The sequence below is a fragment of the Larus michahellis genome, chromosome 8 (genome assembly GCF_964199755.1).
Source record: "Larus michahellis chromosome 8, bLarMic1.1, whole genome shotgun sequence".
NCBI classification, from domain to species: Eukaryota; Metazoa; Chordata; class Aves; order Charadriiformes; family Laridae; genus Larus; species Larus michahellis.
This window is the reverse complement of record NC_133903.1, coordinates 39,366,944-39,391,404: the sequence shown is the minus strand read 5'-3', so window position 1 is coordinate 39,391,404 and position 24,461 is coordinate 39,366,944. Positions and strand designations below refer to the sequence as shown.

At 52.1% G+C, this 24,461-nt stretch overlaps 1 protein-coding gene across 1 annotated transcript; it reads right to left on the bottom strand.

The window, feature by feature from the left end:
• Positions 1-20,552: 20,552 nt before the first annotated feature.
• BARHL2 (BarH like homeobox 2) lies at positions 20,553-23,521 on the bottom strand. Its single transcript, XM_074598512.1, has 3 exons — positions 22,942-23,521; positions 21,385-21,610; positions 20,553-20,865 (listed from the first exon to the last, which is right to left on the bottom strand). Exons 1-3 carry the CDS (start codon positions 23,519-23,521, stop codon positions 20,553-20,555), a joined length of 1,119 nt encoding a protein of 372 aa, XP_074454613.1.
• Between the last annotated feature and the right edge of the window lie 940 nt (positions 23,522-24,461).

Genomic DNA, 24,461 nt, shown 5'->3' with positions numbered 1-24,461 from the left:
GGCCCATTTGCTCTTCTTTAATTGCTAACAGCTCCCACCTGGCTCACCCAAGGCACCCGGGGCAAACCTTACTGTTTAACCCTTGCAGCTTCACAGCAGACCTTCTGCACGTCTGTGAGTCAGGGGGTTGCCTGGGCACAAGCAGGGAGCTCTGCATTACACCTTTCCCATGAGGAGAGCCGAAATGGGGCTCCTGGGACCACGGCAGGTCGGCTGGTCTGGCCTAATGGAGCCCCCAGGGCGCTGATGTGGATTCAGGGTCCTACTCTAACAGCATACCAGCAAGGTGAGGGCTGCGCAGGTCCAGCTCTACAAGTCTCTTTCCCAGTCTCCTACAAAGCCTCTAACTTAGCACTTGGGAAAAATCACATGTGCATATGGACCCACACAAATGCACCAGCCAGTGTCTTTCTCCAGACACCTGAAGTCTCTGGTCAGGACTGAGTTGGTGGTTGCAGGGACCTTCCGCCTTCCTCTCCCGAGAGCTGCCATCTTGGGCCAGCCTGCCCACCACGGCCAGGAGGTGCAGCCAGCCCCCACGCTGGGTCACCCCACCGCACGTATGGAAACAACCACCATCCACAACACCCTGGAGCTGGGAAAGCGGCTCCTTCAGCCGAGAGGCCCATGGGGAGGCTGCACACAGAGTCAGAGGACGATTTGGGCTGGAAAGTGTTGCTGGAGATCATCTGGCCCAATCCCACCCCACCCAGAGCAGTGCCAGCCCAGGTCCTGCTACGGCTTCTGCAGGACTTCTCCTAATCCCAGTGCCACTGAAGCTCAGCCAGACCTAGCACATCACAAGGAAAAAAAAACTCCTTTTCATAGCTGCATAATTCACCTATTTATTTTGGCTTTCACACCTTCCCGCCTAAATTTGCTGTGAAGGCAGCAGAGCTGGTACACAGCATTTTAGTGAATTGGGTGCCCAGGTTTTATTTTAGTCTGAAAGCAAAGTGATGATATACACATATGTGTAATGTAGCACAAAGGCATGTTTACTGAAGCATGCCACCACAATGCTCCAGTTAAAAAAAAAAAAAAAAAAAAACCGAAGGAAAAAAAACCAAAAAGAGCAAACCTGTTTCATCCCCAGCCATACATTAGAAACCATATCTAGCTGCTATTTAGATCATGACCAGAGCAGCACTTTTGGGCAAATATAGATTTGCATTACAGTCCTCTGACGTGTCTCCACGGCAGTGGATGGCCGGGGATTAAAAACTCTGTGTGTGCGCACGTGTTCAGATGTGCATTACGTGCGTGTGTATATGTGTGTGTGTGAGAGAGAGCACACTTGGTACAGGCTTTAAATAATATTTTCTAACATTTCTTTAAAATTGCTTTAATTTACAGTCACTGAGAACGAGGTTTCAGAAGCAGGCGCTGAGGGAAGCTGTTCCTCAGCTGACACTCGTGCAAATATGTTACTTTAAAAAGAAAAAAAAACCCAACCCTTTCCATTTCTACCAGTGAAATGGCTACAAATGGGCTGCCATTAACTTTTGTTACTTGAGTAGGTGCCTGTAAAGGGCCAGGTGGTGTTTATGCAGATGAATGAGCATGTTACAATGTGTTCTTCCTTTTGGATAAAACATTAGCGTATCAGATGTGACAAATCAGATGTTCATCTTCCGCACTTCTGCATTATTTTACATTGAGAATTAGATAATGTGCTGGCTTAGCTTTTTACTTCGGATTTTTTTCCCCCCCTTCTTCTTCTCGAGAATAATTTTATACATAAAGTTCTCCCAACACTCTGCATAATCATAGTCTCGCCGTATGTCTAACCAACGAGGTATTATGGTAATTGTGTATTTCCAGGTAGTGGGCTTTGCATTAGGTGGAAGTATACATTGTTTAACGTGCTGCATAATTATTGTGAAATGGAAATAATGGACCTCCATGTTCAATTTTTTTAATTCTGTTTCTCTACCAGAGCAGCAGATAGCTTTTGTGTCTCCAGCAGCAGCAGAAAGATAAATATTAGAATGTCTTACAACCAGAAGTATGCAAATAATTGAATCCTCAGTTTGGTGGCTAAACTGGAAAAATAACCTTTCATTTTGAGCTGACAAGAAGCAAAAGGTATTTGCGTTTCATAACAAGAAGAAATAAATATCTCGTGCTTGTGACTGGTTTAGTTGTGTTTAGCCACATTTGGGGTCAAAATATGACCTTAGATTTAAAAAATCAGAACTTTTAACTTTAAAAAAAAATAATGCCAAAGCTGTTTTATCGTTTCATTTTGTCTATTTTTGTCTACGTGAAACCATTTGAAGATTTCAGTTTCAATCATCAGAAAGTGGCATTTTTAATGAGCAGATTATGTGCCTGAGATATTTCAGCTCACTCCGATCCAAATGTTCAACATTAATTTCAAGTCTCTCTGACAACTGGACCACAACTGTCCTTCCGTTTTTATGTTACTTCTTTACACTGTCAAATCAGGGCAGTTTTCCACTTTGAGGAGGTTGAATATATTCAGCAAATGACATAGTCATGGCCCATATGCCCTGTATATTTTGCCATTAATTGTCCTCAAAGAATTAATCTCTGCACAGTTACTTTGAACCAGTCTTAAGCCCTGTGTAAACCTAATTCCTTTCTTTACCAGAAATACAGGCCAGTCTGGGAGGAAGACTATGGATCCACATTTCCTCGCACTGAAGAAGGACCATAGCAGTGCCCAGCACAGGCTAAATTCTGGTACATCCCAGGTGTGGGGACAAATCCATCCTGCAGGAACTCAGTCAGCGGGAATAATTTGGCCATTATTTTTATAGACCAAACAGATTGGTGGTTGACCGTATTAAAAATACCAATTATGAGTACAAGACCAAGCGTCGAAGGGCCCCACAGTTACAGAAAGGCTTTGCTGTGTGTGGGTGTCCCCAGCGCCGCTGTGGGAGACGAGCACTGATGGGATGTCACAAGGAGGGCCACGCGGCAGAGCCAGCCGTGCGGGATTTGCCGGGGAAAGATATCGTGGTCTCTCCTTGCACTGCAGGATGGCTTCCCTTGGCAGAGAGTGGATCCCCTCCAGGGGCTGAGAATGCCTCAGCTTGCCTAGCGTCTGGCTTAACCTCGGTGCAAGCAAATCACAGGATAGGAAAAACTCTATCAGGACGAGGAACTTCTTTTTCCCTATTAAATGGATGCATTTATAGCTCGCCGAGCTTCACTTTACTTGAGTGACACCAACAGAATACACAACTGCTCCAGTTAAATGCACAGCTCATTTCTGTCTACATCTTGTAGGCAACATGTTCAAATGTATTCAAAATCAAGGCTGCAAAAGAATTTCTCATCATCAAAGACAGCAGCTTTAGTTCCCATAATTGTGTTGTTTTGTCCAAGGCTGAAAGGATAAAGCAATGCAGCTGGGGGACAGCAGTTGCAGTACCTGTGTGGTCTCACTATCATGTGTCACGCAGCCATCTCGGTACTAGCACTGCATGAGGCCCCATAAGGATAGCCTAATTTACCTTCTGGTTGCAGAAGAGAGGCAACACACCTTGTGGTGAGCATTCAGTCCCGTCACCCTAAAGGCCACGAGCTATTAGCTGGTTCCCAGTTTGGTCACCCTAGTCTCAGGAGCTGGTATTGTCAGGTCTGTGCCTCTTACCAGCTCCAGAGCGACCTAGTAAGGGTTTATTTCATCTCCCTGGTGAAATTACAGGAAACAACTCTAGGCAAACTGTTGCCAATATGGCAGCCTGAAAGATAAGATAAATATTTCCACAAATTGAAGATGAGGACTCCAATTTGGGCATGCTTTTCAGCAGCAGCCGCAAATTTTCAGCCAAGTGAGGATGTCACTCCAAATCTCCAAGCCTCTTCGATACATCGAGCTCAGCGAGGTGCGGGCTGAGCTCTGGGATGGGGGTGAGGGCAGGAGTGTCTCCACAGCAGCAGGCTGGGGGACACACCGGCAGTGCCCCTACTCTGCCTCCTCATATCAGCAGGACTCTGCACAGACCGGCACATGGAAAAGTGCCCAGGACGGACTTCTTTGTTCTCTCTGATGGGGACCTTCACAGCTCAAGGATCTTGGAGAAGGAGTTATCCCTACTTGACTTGCAAGTGCATTGATGGGGCAAGTCCAGGAGCACCACCCTTGGGTGGACATTGCTTCCACAGCCTCACTCTGCCTGGGCTGCACATTTGCCCGCTGTCTACCTTCTCCTGGGATTAGTAAGAGAAGGAAGGCTTTGCAGGCCCTCTTCTTCCTGATCTAGCCCTGGCCCCCACACCCAGAGAAGACCCTCCGAGTAGTTCAATACTCCACTGCTAAGATTCCAGAGGTGACCATGTTCTGCAAGACATTCATCAGCACCAATGACCTCCTCATCTCTATGAACATCTCGAGAACGTACCACACGTTCTCACCTCATGCCCCCAAAAAGACCTGTTTCCAGCAAAGCACAGCCTCACCAGCACAGACATTATTTGCTGTTTAGGGATTCTTATTACAAAAGCTTAATAGTTGTTTCACTCTTCACACAGAATTGCCACAATGTGGGCAAGGAGATTTTTTTTTTCCCATTTCATGTGACCCCAGTAGCAGCAGCAGCAGCACTCTGTATTCAACTTACCTAAGAAAAGTGCTGCTGGGGAAAATACAGCTAATGAAACATCCATCGTTTTATCTTCCTGTACATCATCCTGTTGGTTTTATTAAAAAAAAAAAAAATAAGAAAGAGAGAAAAGAAATCAAACAATAAGAGTTATCAATTCCCCTCCACAACTTACTCCGATTTGGTTTAACGCTGCAGGTCTCAGCATGTATAACTCTGATTTCTGCTAACTGGTCTCAGCCTTGTATTTTCACACCTTTTTTGTATTAAATGCTTACAACTGGTCACTCCACTAGAAACTGTCACCATGACACCTTTATTTAGAATTTTAACAACACAAAAAGCACCAGAAATGAATCTCAAAATAATAATCTTTTATTGTTTGCATTGCAATAAATTCCTGCAAATGCATCCCATTATGTTTTTATACAATTAAACACATAATGCCTAACTGTTAAGGTATCAGCCCAGCTGGGTACAGATGCAGTCTGCTGCCAGTCTGAACAGAGCTCGGCTGTCTTTTAATAATTACCCGAATAAAAGAAAAATAATGAAGTGCTGTGGATTGCTCATCCAAACTGGTAAAAAGCTGTTTGCAAAGGATAACTACGAGGGGAGTGAGACACCAGGCTTTGCTAATAAATAATTCTCAGAAATATCAGCTCTCAATTTACTACTTGTACACAATGGGCCAGTCGAAACTTGCAGGATGAGCCAATTTGCCACAGCTCTTGTTTTGAGTCTTTGTGAAGCTGCTGTGTGAGCACAGTGGGGGCTGCTTGCATCTATCCCTGGAGTCAATCAGTGGGCCTTTGTTTCCTGCTGGTCAAAAATATCAGGTGGCTTTGAGAGTCTAATTATCAATGAAAAATTAAATTCGGTACAGGAACATAGCCAGGAATTGCCCCCTGCCTTGTGCCCTCATTCATGGGGTGTGAGTATCAGGATATTTGTTATAATTCAAAATGTATTCAAGCCAAATTGGGAACTTCAGGGGTGGGAAATACAGAAACCCAAACGTGAAAACGGGAAGAGCCTCACTGGCAAATCAGCAAATTTCTGCTTCTGCTCCCTTAGCAAATGGGGTGGGCAGCCCTAATTGTGCAAAGTGCTTCCTCAAAAGCGCCGCCCATCAGGAATTTCTCATTAGGAATTGTTAAGCTGAGTTTATACCTACGTGGCTCCACAGTTTCCTGGCCTTGGGGAAGTTGGTAAGATGAATAAACTACAAAATCAGGTCTGGCTCTCACAGGAATGGAATAGGCAGAAACAGAGACGTCTGTCAGGGCATGGAGATGAAAACCCTTGGAAGAGGCATGGTCTGAAGAGAGGGAGAGAGCACCAGCCAGCCAGCAGCACCTCTTGCTCAGAAAACACCCTTTCAGCATTGCAGATCACAGAAACCAAAAGAAGCAAGATATGAAACAATCTCTGGCTGAGACATTATGAGTAGAGTACAAAGCCACTGGAAACAGTGCACAATGGCCAGATAAAGCTGTAATGTCCATCCATCTCCCATTCAACATGCAGAGACATACCAGGCGTCTCAAACGCTTGCCATGGAGCAGGTCTGAGCTCCTGCTTACATCAGCCTTTCAGCCCCTTGGTGAAAGTCAATCCAGAAAAACATCCCTGGACACTGCAGACTTCATATTTCTTCACCTGTTGATCATCATCTGGCAATCAACACTCATAATTTCCCAGAAGGGTGTGAATCCACTTCCCAACAGGATAATAACGGAGCAGAGAAGAAGGCATGACAAAGATGGGCAGTAGCTAGTGGAAGGCAGCAGCTTGGCTTATTCACTTCCCCATCGCTGTCTTTGCTTTTGAACATATGTATGAGATGCAGCCACCGCCTAGGTCACAGGTGAGCGATCATGTGGGCAGCTGTCTTCACCCACAGACTCGAGGGGCTGTGCACAGCCCAGGAGAGGACACCTCCGAAGCTGATTCCACCAACACCATCTCATTGAACCTGACCCCTTCCCTTCACAGTTATTCTTGGCAAATGTTGGGTTGTACCCAAAGAACTGAGCACACACGATTCACAGGCGAGTAGTCCTTCTGTCTGTGTACATATCGTATGTCCCACATCCTTTTGATTACAAGATGTTTGGTTTTTCTTAAGAAAACTGATATATCAGGAGAGAAGGATGCTGGAACAGAAAGACTTTCAAGAGAGAAAACGGTAGAAGCAACAGAGACATGCTAGTGAGGTGGTACAAGCATGGCTGTACCGAAGCCTTGTAACTCTTAAGGCTCTTAAACTGTTTGCAGCAGCACAGCAAGGAACTCTGCCAGCTACCTTCAGGTAGCTAAAAACCCCTGTCAGATTAATTTTTCCCCACAAAGTACATAGTTGGTAAAAGGGATCATAACTGTTCCTCAACCCAAGACAAGATGTATCTGCACCACTCATTGCATATGCAAATATGCTAAATGTGGCCTGATTAGTTTTCCTCAGCAAAGGAAACATGGGTGGTGCCTCTATTTTCCAATCTAGAAGCTCAGGAGGGCTCAGAGCCACTCTGAGCGTCAGCTGGAGCTGGGAGGCAGCAGTCACTGGACATCCTTGTCTTCTCTGTGCTCAGGAAGACTTTCCTTTTCTGCAAAATAATCCTTAAGTATTTGGTTAAACCACCTCCAATCTGCAAGCCTTCCTAGTTATGCACCTGGAAATCACTTCCAGCTCCTCCATCCCTGATATGCAAGATGAAAGATGGTAACTGTCTATCCTGAGGGCTTTTCTAAAAGGAACTAACCGAAAGGAGATCGTTGGCCACCCAGGCACCAAGCAAACAACCACCTCCAGACCAGACTTTCATCTAGCAGAATGCTCTGCATTTGTATTATTTTTGGCTAGCCACGTGCTTTGGACACTAATTTTTGTTCTAGCATAGAGCCCTTGGAGACTGCACAGTAAAAGCACAGTAGAACAGAGGGGTGAAAGGGTAGAAGTGGATGGGTGGAAGGTGCTTTGTCATTACGGGTTTAATTACAGCTCCCGGTTGCCTCTCTTCTCACTGGCAGCTCAGTGGCAAACACGAAGGGCCTTCTGCAAGGCATGAAAACCCAGTCCTATAGACTTTGCTCACACATTGCTGTCACGGGGCCTGTTCCACCGTTAAAGGGCATCCACTCGAGTAAGGGATGGTGAGTGTAAGGAAGTATTTGTGGCTCCAAAGTTGGCTCCTGCCCCAGCAGTGTCTGCTGACAGCTCGTACCCCTCTGTCTCTTCTCCACGCCAGCTGCTCCGCTCAGGAATCACAGCCTTAGACTTCACCAGCCAAACTCAGGCAGATAAATATAGATAAAGTTGTCCTTACGGCTGGCAAAAAGCTATTAGAAAAATGTTAAAAACAAATGAATTTTAAGATTTTCATCCTTTTCTGCCATAACGACTGGAACACCTCGAGACAGTTTTAAACGCTGTTTAAGGTTGCATCATACATTTTATACCATAAATTATTAAATGACTTAATGGACAATGCATTAGAAGGAAAACAGGCAAATTACAGAATAATTTAACTGTTGCAAAGAAACAGAGTAACTTGCAGGACGTAAAACACTCTATTTTGACACAGAATGCCTGAAGCTAAAGCAATTAAGGCTGCAAAATATTGCCGGCTGACATGATGTGTATGTAAATTTGTCATTCATTGGCAAGGGTTTGTAACAATCACAAGTAATGTGCACAATAAAACAACCATGTGGTATAAAATGCTTTCTGCTAAGGGTACTTGGAAAATGGTGGTTATGTATCATTTAAGCACGTAATTATTATACATATAGTAGTTGTTCATGACAAAAGATACCTCTTCAATACCAGTAGCTCAAAAAAAGATGGCCCTTCGAAATATTATTTACCATTGTTTGTGTGCAGGATCATGAAGGAAATATTTTTTAAGTTCCTTTTAGGAGCTACTGTGAGCTTTTCACCAGAGATTCAAATTCTAGTGAATCAGCCCCTCCAGGCTAGTTTAAAAAAGCTCACAAACTCCCTGCGCTTTGCCAGGAGAGCGAGCGAAGAAAGAGATGCCTGAAAGATGCCAATACTTATATGATCGAGCTAGTTATTTTACGTAAAAGTGAGAGCAATAAAAGAGGCAACAAGACCTTTTGAGCCCCCATCAAAAAGCAGTAGATTTAACTATCGACCTTTCCGACCTGTACCTCTGTGCAAGATGCCTGACTCAAGAGCAAGGGAAGGCCCACGGTGCCGAGGGTGAGCCCGATTCTTTGGGTGCCCATGCTTCTCCCGGGAGGTGCTGGGAAGCAGGAGCCACACGTTCACCAAGGTCTTTTTAATGAGGCAGGCAACACCTTCTGCCCAGGTATTACAGCTTCAGCTACGGCCTCTACAGAATAAAAGAATTTTAAAATGCAGTCCTGGGAAGGCTGGGCTCAATCTCAAGTCCTTTATTACATGAAAAAGGGAAAAAAAAACTCAAAGAGAAGGCAGTGGAGTAGGCTCAGATCCCCTCAGCCGACTCTCCCGTGTCCCAGAGGTGCTGCTGCTGCTTTCCAGCCCTCCCCACTGTTGGGCCCAGCCTCACCACCAGCCCCGGGGAAGGCACGAGATCCTGGGTTGCCTTGGGAGAAAGTATAGTCCTTGCATACTCCATCCCATGATGAGGAGACTTGTCAATACGGGCAACCAGTAGCTTAAATCCAGAGGACACAAACCTAGACAAAAACAAACATGAAGCCCAAGGTAAGAAGCCCCGGCTTTCTGTAGTGGGGTGATGGTTCTCCTATTTCAGCTCGTTGGGCCCTGGCGCACAGAGCACAGCCTGCCAGCTCAGCACGCTCTTGATCCCCCAGCTAGACCAGGGCTCCTTGGTGATGGGAGGCTGCTGACAGCAAACCCTTCTCCAGCCAAACCTCCCTACACGTCTCTGCAAAGCTGCCCCAGGTGACATCCTTCCTTCCAGCACTTAGGTGCTCCATCCTGACGTCTTATCTCCCTCTGCCCCAAAAGCACGTCCTTACAAACAGGGAGGACAAAACTGTTTTTCCTGTAAATCCCTTGTCCCAGGCAAGGACAAGCTGTCTCAACAGCTGATGGGTGAGATTACTGACCAACAATGGCCCTTGACATGGGAGGAGCATGAGTGAGGGCTTGTCAGAAACACTAGGAGCTCTCAGGGGCACAGGCAGCTCAGTTCCCAGTGATTCCTCAGCCTCCACGAGCATCCCCCGACCCACACAAAGAAATTCCCCAAACTGCCACACGGCACCTCTAGACCTTCAGCAGCTTTTGGTTTTCCCAGTGATTTTGCTGATGAGGTGAATTAAGCTGTCTCCACTCTTTAGACACAATTTAGGAGACATTTTTCCTTTCGAAAGGAACAAGTTCATGTTTGAAATTTCTGCTCTAGCCCGCATTTCAGGAAACCATCCAAAAGAATACAATAAGCCTTCACTGAAGAGAAGCATAGGATTTCCCCAAGACAACGCGTTAACACCACATCTATTGCCTTTAAACACCCCATTTGTGCAGATACCCCAAAGTATCATGTTTCCTGACAGGCAAAAGCAAGGCAAGGCCCCACCTGGGATGTCCCTCTTTCCCTGCACCGCATCCCAACAAATGCCTCCTGCTAAGGATGCTGGCAATACAGCGACGTCGCAGAAGGAATCTGGGGCAACTGAATTCCACCGCGGTGGCTGCAAGTCAGCATCTCCTGCGTTCCCACCAAAGCATCAAGTTCAGCCAATAAAAACCCCTACAGTGCACCCGCTCAGGACTAACCTCTTCCTCTGGGGCTCTGGGCAGCCACTGTCAGAAAATCAGCATTTCCAGTTGCTGTGCCAGCACTAGGGTAGTTCCTGGCAAACGGCGATGCTGGAGTGGTACCTTGACAACTTGTCTGGTTTTCACCCAATGTCCTCATTCATTTTTTTCACGTCCCTCTCTTGTAGGTTGATGCCAAAGGGTAGGAGAAAAGGGTGCAGGAAGAGGGTGAATTTTAAACCATCTCTTCATATAAATAGAATAGGTTATGCATGCCTCTCTGAAGTATGATATTAATCCCAATTGTGCCATAAAATATATATGACTCACTTGAGCCTTGTTCTCTGGTGAATTATGAACTACTATATCACTCGTGGGATAAGTATTATGTCTCTTAAGAGACTATCACCTTTCCTCTATTTTATAATATAAAACTTCATTGAAACCTGCCGTGCCTGATACAAGCAACTTCTCGTGATGCACATTAAATCTTTTCCTTTTACAGCTTCCTTCGTTTAGCTGATATTCACGTCAGGGTGAGTTCTTTCAGATGTAGCATAAGCATAAATTAGTATGTAAGAGAAGTAGTCGTTTAGCAGAATTTTTTCTTTAATAAATCTGGTGATATTTATATTTCATCACAGAGCAGAAAGAATTTTTTTACACATTTAAAGATTTATTCCTGTAGTAAGTATCCAATTAATAGGGCTTTAGCATGCAGACAGGATTTGTATTTATGCTGAAGAAAATGTATTCTCATTATACTTTTATTCTCATGTTAGATTTATTGTGGGTTCCATTATAATTTATTTTAGTAGCTCCGTTTTCTAATTCTTTATATTTACATGTCTTTTCCAACGAAAATAATAATACATAAATAATACCTGACAACACTTTGCAGATTTTCTCTATTTGTATGCTTTAATTCTCCGAGCATCTTGGAATGGAAATGCTGTGAACTACAAAGGAAATCTCTATGTGATCTCTATTACATGAAAAATTATCATTTTTATATCCTCTTCACTCTGCCAAGTTTTTTCCAAGTTCCAGTTTGCAATGCATGAAAGTTGGCAAGAAATGGTAGCAAAACCAAATGCAACGGCACTTTCTAAGTAGGAATACTCACTACATACACTTACATTTTCAATGTGGTGCGGTAATTAGCGGTGTCAGAGGACAGCCTGCTGCATTGCAGCAGAGAGCGCTTGCCTATTTACTGTCACATGTATTTTTCCATAGGCTTTTTGCCTTGCTGGTGTGGGGTTTACGATAACACAATCCTGCCACTGCTATTCTGCAAGGCGCTGCCGAGAATGATGGCCAGTCAGTAACGCTTTGCCTGGTCCTTAACCCAGCCTGCTCGGCTTTCCGCTGCTCTGCGGCAGGATGGGCGTCTGAAGCTACGGTGAGACCGGCCTCACCAGCCACCCGCCGACATTTCAAACATGCGAAGATCTTACGCTGAGCAAGTGTTACCACATGCGTCGTGTCTCCCAACTGACATGTTTCTACAGGCCGCTATACGGTAGCTTTCCCAGGTCTGGGCAGCGTAAGACACATTTCTCGGGCAGCCCATCCCAGAGCTTTAGCCCCAGCACTAATCCCAGCGGGTCCAACTCTGCCGGCAGTCGGGCAGGGCGGCGTCAGCCTATGCCTGGGGGAGCTACACCGCAGACATAACGCTGTAGGTAAGAGCCAAATCTGGCCAAGTGCTGTTGCAGTGGATGTTGCTTTCATTTTGCAGTGTACCCTCTGCTGGGAAAAAAAAAATGACTTTGTGTTAGATATCACATCTAATTATTCCTGTTGGGCTGGCCCAGAGAAATGTCAACAGTGCATTGTAAGTGCTAATTGGGGTGTCCATGCTCCGCAGTAGATTTGGGATACAACACCCAAGACTGGAGAGGTTAAGCATGTTTTAGAAGACTGTACTGTAATGAGCTTAGTCTCCATGGAAGAGGCACAGCTTTGCTGCACGCACTTTGTGCTGCATTGCCCGAGCCACACACTGGCGTGCTGGTTAAGGCAGGCTGCCCATGGCCACCACCAGCCACCAGGAAAGGTGAGCAGTCTGACCAGAGCATGCTGCCGAGTGCCCAGCAAAACAGAGTGAGGTGAAGAGGGAAGAAAAAGAAAGGGAAAGGAAAGAGGGAAAGGAGAAGGCGGGGGGGGGGGAGGAAGGAAAAAATCCCAAAAGACTGATAGAGAGTGAAATAAATAAAAAGTTGCCAGCATGCTTACCTTGTATCCCTCTGTTTTAGGCAGAAAACCTCGCTGATCTATTAAGCTTATGTAAAGTAATATAGATTGGAGCTGTCAGTGCCTGTACCGGGGCTGTGTTGCAGGCGCATGCTTTGCTGTTTTTTCCCATAGACCCCTCTATGCTTCTGACAAAATATTAATCCAGCCTTATTTCACAACTTCTAAAGCAGAAAAACTACATTGTTTTAATACAGGGACAGTGATGGTACTTGAACCCACAGGATCCAGCCAAATTACTAGTGGCAAAACTAGCATACTAGTCCCTGAAACAGGCTTTTTTGAGAGCCTTCGTTTTCCACATTGCTTGGTCCTGCTTTAGAGCAGTTTGAGGGAAGCTGCCCATCTCTTTCACTGTGCAGGGGTAGCAGAGCGTCTGCCGTGGCACCCCACCTTTCTACGCACTCAAGCACCGAATCATTGCTTTCGCCAGGCAGCCCTTAAAACTTTCAGGAATTCTTCTTGTTATCACCATCATCACATGATGAAAACAAAACATTTAAAGCTCCAACATGCCTGCTAGTCAATTGAGCTATAAATCTGACAGGGAGCTACTCCATGCCCGTTTGTGTCATGAGGGACATCTTGAGCCCCTCAGTGCATTTTTGCCACTCACATAGGCAGCATTGCATCGGGTCAGTATCCTGCTTTAAACAAACCTGTGCGTATCGCAGAGGACTTTTCATCTCCCAGAGGAGAGAGACAACCCTACAACAAGGTGTTACTCAATGGAAACAGGTTTAAGCCCAAAACGTTGTACTTGTTCAAACGTTGAGTCAAGAATATGAAAAGGAAATCTGAAAGACTATTGTAAGGACAAAGATGAGGCCTCAGGTGTGTTCCCTGTTTCGCACAATCCTGCCATCATTATTTCCCCGTATGCTAATGCAGAAGAGGTAGGCAATTATTCCCAAGCTTGCTTCAAATTACTTGTTCTTCCTGACCTCAGATTAAAATGTAACAGTGCCAGACTCCACAGAAAATATAGGGCAAAACCTCACAGACGGGGTCTCAGCAAAGTGTTGTGCTGGCTCTGGGGACAATGTCTGGGGAGGGCACTGCAGGAGAGGTGCTGGCTCAGAAAACTCTTCGAGCCATGGGCTGTATCTTTCTGTTGGGGAAGGCGTACGAGAGGCTGCGCTTCTACTGTGTGCATTGAAACAGGGAGATGAAGGTGCTGTCTGAGAGAGAGACAACTCACTAAGTCCAGGATTTGCCAAACTGATCTCAGCAGTGGCATCCTGAGGTTAGCCACCTGGGGAATCCTCTTTTTTAGGACAGTATCCTGAGGGAGCAGCTCCAGTTCCTTTTCCTCACTGCATATTCATAAAGATTGGTGCGGCTGCACATTTGAATCATAAATTCTGATAATAGGTGTTTTACCCTGACCACATTTGAAACGAGTGATAAGATGTCAGCGAAGCTGCCCACCCACCCTAGATGCTCGGATGTACCCACACACTGCTGTGCAAACGTCAGAGGCAGATGTTGTCCTGCATGTTTTTAGAATGATATCACCCATGTAGACACCTGTGCTTGGTATGGAAGGAAGGGAGAGGTATTTGCACATGCATGTCAAGCTGGAGAAAAGGCCGCTTGAATTTACGTGGGGTCATAACAATATACAAATCACTGCATCCCTGCTTCAAGCTCTAGAAAAGAGATACCTGTTGAGCAGCTGAAAACCTATCTAGAAACCGTGTGTACAGCGTTTGGATCTAGATATCTCTGTCTAATATTTTACATAGAAGATGTATACACTGCACTGCCACACAGAAGCTCCCACTTCACGTATGCTGCAGAAAGCGAGGGTGGCAAAGAAAATATTGCTCTCGTTCTGTGCGTCTTCTTCACTGTCTAGGTCCACTGGTTGTATTTTTGTTTGCATTCTGAAATAGCAGAAAATTTGGGGAGAGGAACAAAAAGCTAAATAAATATTTAATGTATCGGCACCTGTCATATAATTTCTGTGCACCACCACTATCGATTTCCTGGTAGTTCTCCTTCCCTACCCAACTTCATTAAAGAATAAAAGTAAAGTAATAAGTCATTTCACACTCTGTCTGACCATTATACAATAATAGCAAGATTTCATGCGAGGGTACAACATTATGCCCATCTGCAATCACAGTCTCTTTGCAAAAATCTCAATTCACACTTCACATGCAGCTAACCTTGTTACCATTCCCTTCCTAAATCCATCAGTCTTGCAGCTGCACGTCTTCACAGCCCAACATCTTAAAATTCATCACTTTGACACCCTCGCATCCCTACAGGTCAAGCTAAAGAAGCCAACCAAGAATAATTAAGGGGTACCCCAGATGTTTAGTTTACTTCTACCTAACCTTTCCCGGAACCGGCTACAGTTCTCTCTTTGTACGCTGAAGATCCAAGTAAGGTGCTTGTTTTAAGGGGACGAAACCTCCAACAAATTTCAGAGCTCTCCCCCCCCACACCCCGCTCCCTTTTTTTTTTACAAGTATAGCTCTTTGTAGTTGGAATTTGAACAAGAAGCGTGATAATGAGTAGGTTCAGGGAAGGAAAGGTGTTATCTCATTAAGGTAATTACTAAGACATCCCCACCATTACCTCGTTTTGAAAATGTGGCAATTAAAGCGCCCTACATGGGCTCCCAGAGACAAGGGAACACGACAGCCTTGGACAACTCTTGCGTGCCGGGAGGGAGGGAGGGATGGGAGAGGGGCTGCCGCCCGCCGCCGGAGCGCCAGTCCCGCGGGGCATGGCCCGGGGCAGCGGGAGGCGGGCGAGGCCGAGAGCCGCCACCACGGGCCCCGCGGCTGCGCCCCCGGCCGAGCGCGGCTCCCTGGCGGGGCGGGTGCGGCGGTGGCGGGGGAGCCCCGGGGGTCTCGGCGCACCCCGCATCCATCGCTGGCGGCGCGAAGCGCCTCGCTTGGCTTCCTTTGAAATCCGCTAATTTTGAGGACCGGGCGTTTGTGCGCTTCCATTAATAGAAGCGGCTTGTGAAAAATAGGGCATATGAATATGGAAACGGAGTTTTAATGCTATGGGCGCTCCGCTGGACCTGCTCTCCGGCTGGAAATACGCAGGGACAGGCACTGGCTCCGGCTGCCCCACGGCCCCTTCGACGGCAGGAGCAGCCCAAGGGAAGAACGAAGTTCAGGGACTTTTTCGCGAAACGGGGGCACCGGGGAGCGGCGCCTTCGGGGGCCGCCCACCCGCCGCCCGCCCCGTGCCGGTCCCGGGGGTTCTCCAGCCCCGTCAACTGTCCCCCGCTAGGGACCGCGGGCGTCATTTCGATGCTGTCCCCGAAATAGAGCGGGCCGTTGCGCCCGCGGGACGAGGGGGCAGGACCGTCCCGGCAGGCGAGGTTTGCTGTGTCCCCCTTTCCTCGCAAGCGGGGCTCCACCTTAAAGTGGCTACTGGGGAAGAAACCCGGTGGTGTCACCGGCGGGAAACGTGGGCTTAGCAGCAGGACGGAACAGAGGGGGTGAAAAAGCCGTGCAATTCCAATCTGAAAGTTATTCGCCGCCCATCCCCGCCACCCCTGGGCTGGGGATATTTCTAACATTATGAAGGGGTTTACCCTTTTCACAAGTGAGCTCAACCTGGCTGCGCCCACTCCATGCCCTGGGCAGGAGCCGAGTTATCAGAGTGGGCTGCAATAAGGACTTAGGGTGACTTACAGCGTGCATTCGCACAGAAGCGTCTTGTGAATTAGGAGGAAGACAAACTCTGGAAAGGGAAAAAATAACAAAAGTTAAAAGCCCACCCGCACAAGAGACACTAAAAGCTGTAGGAGCGTCAGGCAGCGACGGAGCGTTAATACGGCGTTACTCGCGGGCGCCTTGGTCCGTGTAAACGCCACCGGAATAACCGGCAGGGCAGGGAACTCCTCTCGGTGCTGCTCGCTGGTTCCCAGTTGCTGAGCCGGACTCGCTTCTCCGGCTGGGAGAGAGGATTCAGCTGCCGGAGCACACAGGACCTCGGCGCCAGGACAAAGCGCCCACGGAGCGGCAAAGACAACGCTCATCCCTGTGTCCCAGTCCAGCGAAGTCCCCCACTTTCTGCTCTAATGATGGCCAAGCTAATCCCCCGGGAGGGGGGAGTAATTAAACATGATCCTGCTGCTGCATCCCGCAAGAGAACCCTTCAGCCAAGAGCAGTAGAGCAGCCTACCCGCGCCTCTGCTGCCGGGAGGGCTCAGCCAGAAGCCGGAGTCGCCAAAACCCGCCTGAGCATAGCAGGAGTTCCCCGAAGGCACCGCCCGTGTCGTGCCCACGTGAAAAAACACATAGCCACGACCCAGCAGGAACAAACCAAAGGGGAACCGGGGACAGGGCGACCAAAGGGGCTGCCGCGTCCCGCCGCGGCCGCGCCGGTGTCAGTCCGGAGCCACACGGGCGGGAGCGGAGCAGCCCTGTCCCGCCTTCCGGCCCGCTGGCTGGAATGGAGACAACGATTAAACACCCGGGACAAAGCCCTCGGGCCGCAGCCCCCGCTCCGTTCTCTCAGGGCCGGGGCCCGGGCCTGGCCCAGGGCAGGGGCGGTGCGTGGCGGAGGGATCCAGGCAGGGGATGCTTCGGCAGCGGGAGCCCTGTCTCAGCCTCCCCCATCTTCATCACCGCCTGCCGGCGAGGGCCGGGACAGGAGGCCGCGAAGGTCCGGCGGAGGGAAGGCCGTCCCCGCCGCCCGGCCGCCCGCAGCCCCGGCCGAGGCGGTTCCCACGGGGTCCCGCGGATGCCGGTGCCGGGGGGGCCGGGCGGGCCCGCGCCGCCCGGAGCTGTCCGTGGTGCTGAGGACGGGCGGGGCCTCAGCCGCCCGGTGCGGTGCCCACATCCCCCGCGGCAGGAGCGGCCCCGCTCTTTGCGGGCCAGTGACTGGTGCAGGGAGTGAGCCAACCCCCTGGCCCCTTTGGCTTACACAACGCTTTTCTACAACCTCACGGTTTGTTTCCGCGCTCAGCGCACCGACAGCCAGGTCTTTTCCGGCGGGGGCCAGTATTTCCCGCGGTTTAAGGCTAAGGGAGCCCTTTCGTCTGGCAACAGATGGGTTTGTTTATTTGTTCACATCCACTTCCAGGGCCGAGAGCAAGTCCTGGCCCGGGCGACGAGGGAGGCTGGAGAGGGGATGGAGAGTCCCGACTGCAGGAATTCAGCAGCTCGGCAGCAAGTCTGGGGGGCAGCGGCAGCAGCAGCTGTCTGGGGGAGGCAAGGGGACAAAACCCGAACGGCGCGGCGGGGAAGGCACGGTCGCCAACGGCACCGAACCGCGACCGGTGCCCGGTCCTGCGCCGGTGAGACGACCCCGAGCAGCCCGGCCCGTCGCCTGGCTCTTTGTCATGCCGCAGCGCGCTGAAATGCGTGCCCATGTGCCGGGTTTTTTTAAACAAGCAACGGAGCCCTTCCGCGCAAGGGCCACCCGGCCAGTCAGCCTCAGGGACAGCCTGTGCCCCGAGTCGGCTCCTTCCCGGTGCAAACGGGGAGCGGGACAGGTGAAGGTTTACTTGCCTAGCCTCGCTTCCCAAATGGGGAAAGGGGGAGCGAAAGGGAGCTATTCCTGCTCCAAACCTCCTCCCGCTCACACGCACTTTCTAGTTGGGGCTAGAAATACCTTTCAGGGGAGGTCGCAGTTCCTCGCTCCACCCGCCTCCCCTGGCAGACCCTGCTTTAGGCACCCTCCTTCACGGCAGCCCCCCCGCCCTGCCGCGCTCCCCTCTCCTCACTTACTCCCCGCCGCCGTTCCCAAAGCACCGGCAGTCCCCTGCCCGGGCGGGCACCCCGCGGCCCCGGGACGGCCCTGCTCGGGAGGGACGAGTTGGGGGACACTCATGTATTTTGCATCAACTTTCCTTCCTTATTTCCACTACTTTTCAGCGAGTTTGTGCAGGCAAAACCGAGCCCCGATTTAGCCATCGAGAAGAACAACGAGTTGGGACCAGCTTTTCCAGCTGCATCGCCTCCTTTCGGGAGAAAACAGCCCAGGATTCGTTGTTTAGGCTCAGGAAAGGGCCCTAACCGAGCCCAAATTTCCTACCTCCTTTCCCAGCCTGGGTAGGATGTGTTTCCCGGGAAAACCTCAGCGGCGATGTGGGGCGCGCGGGCGGACTGCCCTGGCCGCTCGGGGCCCCGCTCCCGGGTCGGTTCTACCGGGGGTAATTTGTGGGCCGCCGTGGAGGCGCGGGGGAATAGTGAGAGGCCGCCGCAACACGGGCAGAAAACGAGGTGGGCGTTCCCGACCCTCTCCCCTTTTGTTAGATCAAGGCAGAGGTCAATATGGTTTTAACGCGAATTTATTAGCAGAGAAATCAGCAAGCCGCTCGCTAATTAGCAAAGCCCAAATAAACGTGCCCGGAGGCTTCTCTTTTTTTTTTTTTCGGATTTTTTTTTCTTTCTATCTCAAAAGAAAGGGAACCCACGAGCAAAAATAGAGAGGGAAAAAAAAATAGAAGAAGAAAGCCAAATCCTCAGAGGAGAAGATAATATTGGACTTTATGAATGTTTTATAGGTAATTGCTGTATAACTTTCTAATTTCGCAGGGGGGTGTTCACCTCCAAAGGCTGGGACCAGAGCCGTCTCCGGAGCCCGGTGGAGGGTCACAGCCCCCAGCCGCGACCCGCAGCCTCTCTCCGTCCCCCTCTGCCCCCGCGGGACCCGGCGGCCCCGGCCGGCATGGGACCGAAAGTCGCTCGGGAGGGAAGCTGTCTGCTAGGGAAAGGCGGGAGGGGGAGGGGGGGGGGCAGCAACAATGATCAAAGGCCGACGGGGCTCGGGGGCTCCTTGTCCGCCGGGAACCCTCTGCCCCCCCTGCCTGTTTCCCCTCATTACTCACCCCGACCGCCGGCGCTCGCTGCCTGTCCCAGCTCGATGCAGAGACAGCTGCCGGACCGGGGCCACGTCCCCAAGCCCGACACGGCCCCGTCGCGCCCCCCCCCGAGGGACCGGAGCCGTGTCCGGAGCCGGCCGGGACCGCCCGCCGCGCCACAGCCTCTGCCCACCGCCTTCCCGGGAAACCCACCACCGCCCTGCCCGAGTGTTTCAAATTACGGCGAGGGGCACGACACCTGCGCGGGGATTTGTTTTGCTTTTAAAATACAAATCGAGAAAACAGCGCCGATTAGGAAACAACGAGCCTAAAATAAAAAATAATTAAAAAAAAAAAAAGAAAAAGTGGCATTTGCCTTTTCTACTCCGAATTTCTTGCATTCTCGTCACGGGGAAAATTAGCTACCTTGAATTTCCACGTTTGTTAAAAAAAGATAAAGTTTATTTCTTTTCTTTTTTTTTCTTTTTTTTCCCTGTAATTTTTCAGTCACAAAAAAATCTATATTTTGTCATCTAAGCATTTATTTTACTGAATCCAAAAAGACATGAAAAGGGAGAGGGGAGAACCACGTTCGTTCGTTTTAAACTAACGTATAGAAGTGATTTTTTTTTTCCTTTTTTTGGACGACATATAATAAATATGATATAGCACTCAGCACTCGGTCTGTACAATTCTGTTCGCATTAGGGAGCATGCCACTTTTCAATACGAAAAAAAAAAAAAAGGTCATGAGAAAAATCAGTGCAAAGTTCTCCGTTCCCCCGGTCTTCTCTGCCGGGCGGGGGTCGAGGCGCTCTCATTCCCTCCGTCCTCCGCAGCCGTTAGTCTCTCCGGCGGGCTCGGGCTCGGGCTCCCTCTCCCTCTCCTCCTCCTCCCCCTCCGTCCCTCTCTCTCTCCGAGCTCCAAGTCCTGCCTCGCAGGAGCCGAGGTCGGCGGGTCGCCCCGCGGCTCTGCCCGCCTTCCCCCGCGTGTGGTCGTTTCACTTACGGGCTCGGCTCTGGGTTCACGGTTCAAGAGTCCCTGCTCTGACTGATCGCCTCCCTCGGTGGCCGGTGGCTGCCTGCAGAAGCTCCTGCCCCTCGGCTTCCCCTCGCTTCCTCCTCTGCGGTGCTGGGGCTTGTTTGGGGACGGGGAGGGGAAGGGCTCGTTGCGGGGACCGCGGTGCCGCTTCACCGGGGGTGCGGGGTGCCGGGCATGGGGTTGGCCAGGGGGTTGAGGGCCGGCTGCCCGCCGGGTCCCAGCCCGTGGATCAGCACCCGCGGCACCAGCGGCCGCTGGAGCTGGGGGTGCGGCGCGGGGGGAGTCCGGTACATGCTGCTGTACATGGCCGCGGCCGCCGCGGCCGCCGTCGTGCTGTCCATGCTGCCCAGCAGGCTGGGGTGGTAGAAATAGGGCGAGGGGAACATTCTCTGCAGGGCCGAGTAGTTCCCGGCCTCGGCCAGCAGCTCCAGGCCCACCGCCGTCTGCCGCTTCCACTTCGTCCTGCCGGGGGAAAAAAGAGGCGGCTGCAGGGCGGGCGCCGCGACGGGGCACCCGGCCCGGTTCCGCGGGGGTCCGCGGGCGGCGAGCCCCCTCCCCTCCCCGGCACGGCCCCGCACCACCGGGGCCCCGGCGGGGCGCAACGGCCCTGCGGGCCCGCACACGGCGCGACCCCCCGGCCGTGCCCGGCTACTTCCCCCCCTCCACCTGCACCCCCCGACACATGCACACGGCGACTCCAGCCAAATTAATAACCACGGCACATGGTTAGATCGCAGCGCGGTGACACTAATGGTTTCCGACAGAATTAGGGTGGCTGCAACCGTATGTAATGAGACAGAAAATTACGGCAGCGGTGACAAGGGCCGGACCCCCCAGCCCGCCGCCGGGGAGGGCGCGGAGCAGCCGCGGGGCGCTCCCCGCATCGCCCCGGGCTCCCGCGGGCAGGAGCACAGCGGCGCCCGCCCGCCCACCTCCCCGGGGGAACCCCCTGGGCCGCCGCCCCGCCGGGGCCCGCCTTACCTCCGGTTCTGGTACCAGGTTTTCACCTGCGTGTCGGTGAGGTTGAGGGCGGCGGCCAGGTCCATGCGGTCCTGCACGCTCAGGTACTTCTGCCGCTCGAAGCTGCGCTCCAGCTGGTTGAGCTGGTGGTCGGAGAAGGCGGTCCGCGCCTTCCGCGGCTTCTTGGCCCGCACCGGCGGGCTGTCCCGGCTGCTGCTGATCTCCCGGTCGCCCTCCTCCTTTGTCCCTGCGAGCGAGCCGAGGAGCGGTGAGGGCCGGCGGGACACCGGCTCGGCCCCCGCCCCGCCCCGCCGCGGTTACCGGGCCCCACCGACCCCTCCCCGGGGGCTCCTCCGGGGCATGGCGGGGGGGAACGGTCAAATACAGAGGGGGGCGGCGGCGAGCCGTCCGAGGGACGGCGGGATTTCCACTCTTCTCTTGCCAGCTACAGGGGTTTCGTTATTTTCTCGCCCTCTCCCCCCGGCCCGAAATGCCGGGAAATCGATATGTCAATCCGGCTCGGCTCGGGCCCGGGTTTGTGGCGCTCCTTGATCTTCCCCGCAGGAAGAACAATAATCTCCCTAATTGACCCACTGGGGAGGTTGGTGCACACAAAAATGGCCAGACCAGACTGTACATCTGTTTTGGGTACTCTTATGCTAATGCTAAAAGAGCAAAATGAGCGGCACAACGCGGGCGTCTCGCTGATGGTCAGCCTGGCAAAAATATCTCAATGGGGCAAAATTCGAAAAATGTCTCCTGTCACCTCTCGGCTGAACTGGGCTGTCTGAGAGGGGGGGGCAGCTCTGCCGGCACCGCGGGGAAAATCGCCCCTCTCCCTGCCTCGCCTTTGCTCACTCTTTCCCTTCTTTCCCCTTCCTCTCCCCACGCACACATCGCTATTTTCATTTACGAATCCCACACGGCGGAGGCTTCCCCGTCAGCAAGAAATCCGTAATTAAAAAAAAAAATAATAATAGACGGAGAAATAGACCTTCCTGTCCCGGCGTGAGGAAAATCCGGGTGTTTTGCAAAACGCACAAAGCCCTCCAACCTTCCGCTGCTTATCGTGGGCCGATTGTTATTTTATTATTTTACTTTTAATTAAAAGTTTTTTCGTTTATTTGGTATCGGCTGTTGGGGATGTGGGATTTTTTCCCTTATTTTTATTTTAGATCGAATGAGCAAAAATTAAAAGGTTGAAGGCAGTAAGTGCAGCTGAGCCGCCGGTTCTTAGAAAGCCGGAGAATCATATATGCGCATTTGCATTAAAAATAAATATAATCTGGTTTCCGACGCGATCCCACCGCTCCGGCTATTTTCTTAAAAACAGGGAAGTTAAATAAAAAAGAGGAGGAAAGACCACCAGAGAGGGAGGGGGAAAAAAAGAAGCGCGATTTCCTTTCCTACCGATCTTAAACCCGAGATAGCAGGGATCACCGACAAGACCCGGCAGAGCGGAGCGCTCCTATCGCAGATTTTCCCCCGATTTTTTCGTTTCACCGATGCGGCCGAGCGCCGCGGCCTCAGTTTTCACGGCGGCCGAGGCGGTGCGGGGCCGGGCCGGGCCGTACTCACCGTGGCATTTGATGTCGCCCTGCGTGTCGTCGCGCTTGTCGAGCTTGGCTTTGCCGTCCTCCTGCTCGAGTTTGGGCCTGAAGCTCTCCGGGGCCGCGCTGCCCTCCTGCTTGGGGGTGTGATGGGGAGAGGGAACGCTGGTACTGTAAGGTGCACACGCCGCCAGCGGTTTGCTGTCGCCCAAAATGTCCTTAATTAAAAAAGAAGAGGTGGAAGTCCTGGGGCCGGAGCTGGCCGAGCCCAGCTGGGGCGGCGGCGGCTGCGGGGGCGACGGCTGCAAACTCGGCGGTGGCGGCGGCGGGTGCGGGCCGAGGTGGAGGTGGTGCGGCGGCGGCGGGAGGCTCTCCGCCACCCCCAGGTGCGGCTCGGGGTGCTCCATGCTCACCGAGATGGGCGACGAAGGCGCCGTCCCCACCGTGTCGATCTCCGAGCAGGGGGACGGCGTGGCCTGGCTCCTAAAATCCGCCGGCCGGCCGTCACCGTGGGGGCGAAAGTCTCCGTTCATGACTCCGGGGCTGCCGGTGCTGCCGCCCGACAGGATCGTGTCTATCCCGAAGCTGGACCCGCTCGGCCCCTCCATGGCGGACCGCTTAGCGCCGCGCCCGCATCCCCGGGGGCGGACGCGGGGGTCGCACCGTGGGAGGGAGGGGAGGGGAAGCAGAGAGGCGGGGGGGGGGGGGAGGGGGGGGAAGCGGGTTACCCCAACCCACGCACCGGCGTCGCGGGCGACACTAACGCGGAGCCCCCGCCGAGCACCGCATCGCCGCCCGGGGGCCGGTTCAGCCGCTTTAACCCAACTTTGTTGCGGGAAAGTTGCGGGCGCGGAGCGGGGCGGACACCGGCCACTGCGGCGCGCCCGCCCGTGCCCACCGAGCTCCTCTCGGCGGCGGCGACTCCCCCCGTGACGTCACGGACGCCGTCGTCGCCCCCCCCGCCCCCCGTTCGTTTATTATAAACCCGGGCTTTTGCCGCCGCCGCTGCCCTCTCCCATTGGCGGAGGCCGAGCGGGGGCTGACGTAGCGTTGGTGGCAGCCAATCAGCGGCGGCGGCCGGGACGGGCGCGGGGTGTGGGGGGGGCGCGCCTCCGGGGCCTCCGATGCGCCCCCCCACAACCCCGCGCCCGTCACCGCCGCCGCCGCCGCCCCGTCGGGTCCCGGTCCCCCGGCCACCGTCCCGGAGATCATCATTGCTGTTCCCCCGTTGAACGTCAGAGTAATGCGAAGTGCCAGGGACAAGACGTGGTATTAATCCCGCTGAAGTGGCGCGTCAACCTCATTAGCGGAGTAATTACCAAGGTGGTGACGAACGATCCGGAGTTCTCCGAGTTATCATTTAGTAAGAAGTCGCGTTCTCAGGCCCCTGTCAAACCCACCCCGACGCCTCCCCGCGCTGCCTCCAGCAGACCCGCGACCCCACCAGCCCCCCAAGCCCCAAACCTCGGGGGCGTGGAGGGACGGGGCAGATCCATGGGGGAGCGGGGCAGGATTAGGGCAGGATGAGCTCAAGGGACATTTTTCGGG

Bases quoted from the DNA above. Each gene is read 5' to 3' on its own strand.
- BARHL2 (XM_074598512.1), bottom strand. From the start codon at position 23,521: ATGGAGGGGCCGAGCGGGTCCAGCTTCGGGATAGACACGATCCTGTCG. The intron at 21,611-22,941 runs GTGAGTACGGCC...GCTCGCTCGCAG, and splicing joins GGGCGACATCAAATGCCACG to GGACAAAGGAGGAGGGCGAC. The intron at 20,866-21,384 runs GTAAGGCGGGCC...TTCCCCCGGCAG, and splicing joins ACCTGGTACCAGAACCGGAG to GACGAAGTGGAAGCGGCAGA.